The following is an 8046-nucleotide window of genomic DNA, read 5'->3' on the forward strand; positions in this document are numbered from 1 at the left end:
AAATTAGATTAACTCAACAGGAGTTATCATTCATGGTGATGGTTCCTTAAAGGGGATGCATGCACATGATCATGAATGATGGTTAGCCTATCACTCACATAGAAGGAGTGTTCTGGTTTAAGGGAGGAGTACATTACAGTACATTACATTACATTACATACATTTTTACATTTATTTTCTATTGTTTTTGTTGTATACATTCCATGGATTGTTTTACTTATTAAATTTGGTTAACCATTATATTATCACACTTATATATATATATCTATATTCTGTTCACATAAAAAATAAAAAAATACTTTTTAGAGGATGTTTTTACATGAAAAGATCGCAAGCTACAAGATACTGTTCAGTTATTTTTGTTCCCAGGACGATGCTGAAATGCTGTTAAAAGGACAATGGACATGGACAAGGACAATAACTGGAGTGGACATTGAGAATATCAGAGGAGAACGCTGGAGCCAAACGTCACAACATACCAACACCTTTGAAGACAACATAATCATCGCTGAGAGGAGTGGTGAAAAGAGTTATAATAGAATGATAAAAGGGTTAATTAAAAGATTTGGTTAAATAAGTAAAGGGTTGATGAAATAAATTATACTCCTGTGTTGATGTGTTGAGGTGTTGTTGATAATCCAGTGCTGATGTTTAGGTTGTGCGGCGACACGAATATCCTCACACAGTAGCGATTAAGGATTGATTCAATTGGATAATAACTTAAGATCGAAGACAAATTTACTCTTAAATTTAATGATAATCAAAGAAGTGAGGCTGTTTAGATCGTTAGATAACACGATCAAGGACAGCCAGAAGGAGTGGTAGCCAAGATCGGTCAGAACAACTGACGGTTGGTGCCGCGAGAGAATTTTTCCGGCTAAACAAAAGTAAGCATCGACAAGCAGGTTTTTGCTCTCGTTGTCGCTGATCGTGTCTAATTAATTAATTTATCTGAGCTTAATCACTCAGAAGGGAGGAATATGAAGTGTATTAAAACTAGGTCCATGCAAAGTTAGGCCTCATTCTGAGACTGGCTTTTAGGAATATGTGTGTTTCTACCAAAATGTCTATTCCACGGAATGTAAGGGGCCCACATCTGATTAACTACCGAATGGGAGATGTCTCCATTGGCTGCGAGGCCTTGAGATGCCTTGTGTACATCTGTGTAAGCGCATGATCTCATTTCTGTAACTTTCCCCTGGTGCTACCCAAATAAGGATACCTTTACATCTTGTTCTCTCATTGGCTAATCCGTTGGTACATGGATAGGGTCATACCTGTCAGATATTGTTTATCGGTCTTTGTGCGTCTTCAGTATATAAAGGCGAGATACGCCCAGAGACGAGGTTCGTCTTCCTGATCACCAGCGGACCCAGGGCGCTGTTTTCTGCTGTCCTGTTATCTGATGCTGTTATCTGTATTAAACATCTTCGAAAAGTACAGAACAGTGTCCGCGACTTCTTCTTGTCACACACCACCCCATGGGAACGTCACTTAAACCACATCACTTTGCCTTTCGACTCAGCTCCTTCTTCACCACAACAGTCCGATGCAGCGGCCGCATGACTGCAGCCACTGCACCGATCCACCTGTCAATCTCACGTTAATTAAAGAAAACAATAACAACAGTACATCCATTTATTCTTACTGCTCCTAAATACAGTAAAATCAATCAATGCGAAACCATAAAAAGAATAAATACCATAAATTAAAAACACAGAGGACCATAAGCCACAGAATAAAAGTAGATCTATTTTGACCCTCATTTTGACCTAAAAGGCAGTGTCTTCACGTGTGAAGCCAAAAGTGACACCACCACTGACTCGGAAATGCTTGAAACTAATGCACCAATTTTTTATGACTTTATTGGCTGCAATTGGCTTACAATATTGTTATGATATTTTCCACATTTGTGTTATTTTCTTTTACATCATCAAACCAGTGAAACTTTAGCTGAACCATCAACTGTTTACATTTGATCAGAAGAAGAATGTGAGGACAAAGTGTTACTCTATTGTTTTTATATGTATTCACTTGGTTTTCGGCCTTTTTTTCTGGAGACAAGTAGTTCCTTTTATATTAATAGTTCCTTCTCACGTTAAACTCCACATAAAGCGGTTCTAACCCTACATCTCTTTTAAAACAGAATAAGTTAAGAGCGGCTACATCTGTCAGGCTCCAAAGAACATATGCGTTGATGCCGATGGGTGGGTTTCTTTCACATAACAGCTTTGTGCACTTTGCCTTTTAGGTCGTAATTTTGTCCTCGGCTAACAAAACATGAAGGAGAGGGCTGGATTTGGGCTGACACTGGGTTAAAATACTGCCATAGATTTTCTTGCTCCTTAAAACCATCTGTTAGCCCACATGGTTCATGGTTCTGACCACAGTGCATAAACAAAAAAATAACACACCACACACTATTTATATGCAAAAATCAAATTAGTTCACTTCCCTCACTTCAATTGCTTTACATCAAGGAACCACTCACTCACTCACTCACTCACTCATTCACACACCAGTTTAGACAGATACTGGGGGCGTGGCCGGTCATCTGTCTTGCAAAGGACACAACGGCAATATTCACCAGAGGAAGCTGAGATCGCACCGCAAACCTTTGGGTCAGTGGATCAACCAAGAATGTTTACACCGACCACTCTGCCAACTGAGCCCCTGTGCATCAGGAACAGAACAAAGACGCTAAACACAGGCTTTTGTTTGTAGTGAAGTTATTCATGCTGCTTCTTTTCCGCCTCAGAATGCAGAGGAATTACAAAATTACAATAAAAAACTTTCTTAGCCTAAGAATTTTCTGCATGCAGTTCAAAGTTTAGTGTGGTAACGACTACATAGTGTGGCCTCGCATGGCAGCAGAGAAGGAGAGAGACAGAGAGAGATAGTGAGAGAGAGAGCAAGAGAGAGAGAGACGGGTTCAAACAGGTTTAAGAGAAAGCATTGGGATGTGGGTCAAATCATTTGGAAAACAGGAGGGGTGCGTTTGTTTTTGTGCAAGTAAGCAAGCGTATTTGTTTTTTACTTACTGAACAAAGGATTACAACTGTACCATTTGGCTACTGCTTATAGTTATCATACATTTTGTTCTGCAGGTTTCAGAGGTAGGCTTCTGGAAGTATTTTAGGGGTAAACAGTTCCATGGTCCGGCCCTGGCTTTTATTCCAAAGTTGCGAAACTAGATTTTTGCATAAGCGACAAGCCATGGATCTGTACGCAACAGTGTTCTTAGGGGCGCTCGTGCTAGTCTTGTTATGGATACTTAACGGGAAAAGCAAGTTACCTCCAGGACCTTTGGCAATTCCTATCGTTGGAAACCTGCTGAGTATGGACAAAACCGCTCCTTATAAATCGATTCTGCAGTTCAGTAAAACATACGGGTCCGTGATGACTCTGTACCTGGGCAGGCAGCGCTGTGTTGTTCTGGTGGGCTATGTGAAGTGAAGGAAGCTCTGGTGGACCAAGGAGAAGACTTCACTGGAAGAGCCCCCTTACAGTTTATCAACAGAGCCACCAGGGGCTACGGTTTGGGAATCAGCAACGGCGAGCGCTGGAGAAAGCTCAGACGTTTCACTCTCCACACGCTCAGAGACTTCGGCATGGGACGCAAGGTCATGGAGGCGTGGATCCTGGAGGAGAGCAAGCACATGAGAGCGCGCATGGACACGTTCGACGGTCGGCCCTTTGACCCTACGTTTATATTGAGTCAAACTGTATCCAACGTGATCTGCTGTCTGGTTTTTGGAGAACGCTTTGCCTATGAAGATAAACAATTCCTCGAACTACTGAAGACCTTTAATGGCTTTATAAGATTCAACGGCACTCTTCTCGGGCAGTTGTACAATATCTTTCCCAAGCTGATGGATCATCTCCCTGGTCGCCATCACACCGTTTTTGCCAAAATCGATGACGTGAGAGCCTTCGTCAAGCTCAAGATCGAAGAGCACATGAAAACGCTGGACGCCAACATGCCGCGAGACTTCATCGACTGCTTTCTCCTCCGCATGAACCAGGAGAAAGACGACGCCGACAGCGAGTTCCACTTTGAGAACCTGTGGTCGACCGTGCTCAACCTGTTCGCCGCCGGAACGGAAACGAGCAGCTCCACCATCAGATACGCCCTGAGTGTCTTCATCAAATATCCCGATGTCCAGAAGAGAATGCAAGGGGAGATCGACGCTGTGATCGGACAAGAACGTTCCCCCGGCATGGAAGACAGGAAGTCCCTCCCCTTCACTGATGCGGTTATCCATGAGGTGCAGCGTTTCCTCGACCTTGTGCCCTTGAGCATCCCGCACTACGCACTCAAAAACATCTCTTTTAGGGGATACACGATACCAAAGAACACTTTCATATTCCCCATTCTACACTCTGTGCTGAAAGCGGAAACCCTGTGGAACACGCCGTTAACCTTTAACCCTCAGCACTTTCTGGATCACAACGATAACTTTAAGAAAAATCCAGCATTCATGCCGTTTTCTGCAGGGAAGAGATCGTGTGTCGGAGAGTCGCTGGCCCGTATGGAGCTCTTCCTCTTTATCGTTACGCTGTTGCAAAACTTCAACTTCTCGTGCAGCGGGGGTCCTGACAGTATCAACCTGATGCCTGAGACCAGCGGCTTCGGCAATGTGCCCTGAACATATGAAATAATTGCCACAAGACGATGAGCATGTTCTATCGTAGAACCACATTCCAGTGTAGGTAATAATAATAATAATAACTTTTATTTATATAGCGCTTTTCAGTGACCCAAAGACCCTGAACATAATAAAAAAGGGGGGGTATTTACAGACAGGGGGGACAACACGTACAATACACATTAATATACAGATAAAATGAACAAGACAGAAGAAGTAGAGAGAAAAAGATGGGGATGTAACAGGGGGTAAAAGAGTAGGCAATGGGGTAGAGGAGGCTAGGGGTAGGGGAGGTCATAGGCTTGGGTGAAGAGGTATGTTTTGAGGCGGGATTTGAATGTTGTGAGTGAGGGAGAGTGGCGGACAGGTTGGGGGAGGGAGTTCCAGAGTCGGGGTGCTGTTCGGGAGAATGCTCTGTCGCCAAAAGTTTTGAGTCGGGATGTTGGTGCAGTCAGGGTGAGAGAGGAGGAGGATCGGAGAGCTCGGGTGGGGCGGTGGGGGATGAGGAGGTCAGACAGGTAGGGGGGGGCAAGGTGGTGAAGAGCTTTGAAGGTGAGGAGGAGTATTTTAAAGTTTATGCGCTGCTTGATGGGGAGCCAATGGAGAGAGCGGAGAACGGGAGTGATGTGATCACGGGACCGGGTGTGGGTGAGGAGGCGGGCAGCGGAGTTTTGGACCATTTGGAGTCTATGGAGGGAATGGGAGGAGATGCCAGTGAGGAGGGAGTTGCAGTAGTCGAGGCGGGAGGAGATGAAGGCATGGATGAGGGATTCAGCAGCGGGGAGGATGAGGCAGTGTCGGATTTTGGCGATGCGGCGGAGGTGGAAGTATGAGGTCTTGACAATGTGGCTGACATGGGGAGTGAAGGAGAGGGTGGGGTCCATGATGACACCGAGATTGCGTACCAGGGTAGAGGGGGTGATGGTCGAGGTGTCGATGCTGAGTGAAAAGGGACCAGTTTTATTGAGAGTGGATTTGGTGCCAATGAGGAGGAGCTCTGTTTTGTCACTGTTCAGTTTGAGGAAGTTGAGAGTGAGCCATGATTTTATTGTAGAGATGCAGGCTTCGATGTGGCTGAGGGGAGGGTTTTGGGTGGATTAATGAGGTAAATGGGATCAGAAAGGGTTTGTGCTAGAATTCCATTATTCTAAGTCTATAATGATTTATAAATGTCTATAAAAGGGTTTACATTTATTTTCTTACTCTCTTTCTTTTTAAAATTGTTCTTATAATCTAAAAAATGTATTATCACTTTTAAGATTGTATTATCACTATTAAAACTGTATTATCCTTATTCTATTAAATTACCAGCTCAGGAAGTGTTTTCAATTTTCTTGATGTTTCTAACTTGCTTTGAAAAGTAATTGGCTCCTTTATACTTACTTAATAATGCGGGGTGTCAGAATATATCGAAATACAACCTCCTTTGCTCTAAATGCATATTTTTGCTAAAAAAGCAACAGCTAGAAAAACAGCATGATTCATTACTTCATTTCAGTGCAGACAACATGAAGACCAATGTCAACCTTATAAGGGTTGATTTGGTGACGGCCAAAGCTGTCTGAAAATGTGATAGCAGATTTGATCAAACTTAAAGAGGATATGTGGGACATTTTGCATCAGAAAAGCAGTACCCGGAAGTTCCATGATGTTCATTGAGGTTGTACTTCTGCTGCCCTGTTGTGAAGTCTATCATCTATAATCAATAGTGCACTTTGGTCTTGTAAAGACATTTTATAAGGGAAAAGTAGCTTCTCTACAATAAGATAAGATAAGATATTCCTTTATTGTCCCACATGGGGAAATTTCATTGGTGCAACGCAGGCAGATACAGAGGTAGATACAGAAGAACAGATCACTTATAGGAAGTCTGAAAAACACTTTCAGTAGAAGATCTCCTATAAATAAATAAAAACTCCCATTGACAAATAAATAAATAAATACATGAATACCATTCAAAATATCAAAATATCATATTAAATATGGTACCGTATGTTGTGATAATATCGTATCTAAGAATTGGATGTATACAGTACATCTCTACATTTTGGTCAACATACGGCTTAGTAGAAAAAGCTTCAGTTGTAGTCATCTGGACTCAGTTTGAAAAAATAGACGTTTCGACTCTCATCCAAGAGTCATTGTCAATAAAAGAATTTAGATCGAGAACTCCGATATTAATACTGTTCTGTGGTAAGACCCGCCCATTGGGAGGAGCCTTCCTGAAGTAGAAAGAGTTGTTTGTTTCAACAGAAACTCCCCCCTTGTATCGACCGAGCTAGCCTATTCAGAATCTTAATGGGCTATTAGAATCCTCTTTGTCTTTGTGAGACCCTGGCTCAACCACCCTGAGTACCTGATTAGCATCTAAATGTCCTTGTCCTGGTCCTCTACCTTTCCAGGGGTTCAGTAACCCATTATAAATAACAGGAAGATTAAACCTTAGCCCTCCATTTCTGTTTAAAGAAGGTCTTTCTTTTTTTAACAAAATAGCTTCCTTGACTCCTCTTTCAAACCATCTTTTCTCCCTGCTTAAAACCTTCACCTCACCGTCTTCAAACGAGTGATTAGAGGCTTCAAGATGGAGATGCACGGCGCTCTGTGGTCCTGAACTTGTATTTCTTCTGTGCTGATAGAGCCTCTTGTGCAGAGGCTGTTTCGTCTCACCTATGTAACGTTCTTTACAGCTTTCTTCACTGCATTGGATCGAATAAACTACATTGCTCTGTTTTTGAGTCGGCAACTTGTCCTTAGGGTGAACCAGTTTTTGTCTTAAAGTGTTTCCTGGTTTAAAATAAACAGGGACTTCGTGTTGTCTAAAAATTCTCTGCAGTTTTTCCGACAGGCCAGAGACATAAGGGATAGAAACACCCTTCCTTCTCTGTTCAGTTTCCCTTTTGTCCTGCTTCTTGGTTCTCTTCACTCTGTTGAGAGCCCAAGCGGGGTAACCACAGGCTGAGAGGGCATTTCGGACATGTTTTTCCTCTTTCTTCTTGCCCTCTGAGCTGGTGGGCACACCTTGAGCTCTGTGTTGTAAGGTTCTGATCACACCCAGCTTGTGCTGTAGTGGGTTGTTGGAACCAAAGAGCAGATACTGGTCCGTGTGTGTAGGTTTCCTATATACTTCTATTTGGAGTTTCCCGTCCTCTCCTCTGATCGTGGAACAATCAAGAAAGGCCAAGCGGTTCTCCTTAGCGTCTTCTCTTGTAAACCTGATATGTGGGTCCACAGCATTGATGTGATCAGAGAAGGTTTCCAGCTCTTGTTTCTTAATTGTTACAAAAGTATCATCGACATAGCGGAGCCACAGTTTTGGGGCTATGCCTGAGAATAAGGACAGTGCCTTCTTCTCAAAGTGCTCCATGTACAGGTTGGCCACTATGGGAGAGACGGGCGA

At 43.0% G+C, this 8046-nt stretch overlaps 1 protein-coding gene across 1 annotated transcript; it reads left to right on the forward strand.

The window, feature by feature from the left end:
• Positions 1-3188: 3188 nt before the first annotated feature.
• LOC140364795 (cytochrome P450 2F5-like) lies at positions 3189-5843 on the forward strand. Its single transcript, XM_072451157.1, is given in 3 exon segments — positions 3189-3445; positions 3448-4713; positions 5755-5843. Coding segments are annotated over 2 exon segments (1431 nt in total). The 5' UTR covers positions 3189-3216; the 3' UTR covers positions 4650-4713; positions 5755-5843.
• The last annotated feature ends 2203 nt before the right edge of the window (positions 5844-8046 follow it).

This window comes from Eucyclogobius newberryi, unplaced genomic scaffold (genome assembly GCF_026437365.1).
Source record: "Eucyclogobius newberryi isolate DKJ021-1_F unplaced genomic scaffold, fEucNew1.0.hap1 SCAF_18, whole genome shotgun sequence".
NCBI lineage: Eukaryota > Metazoa > Chordata > Actinopteri > Gobiiformes > Gobiidae > Eucyclogobius > Eucyclogobius newberryi.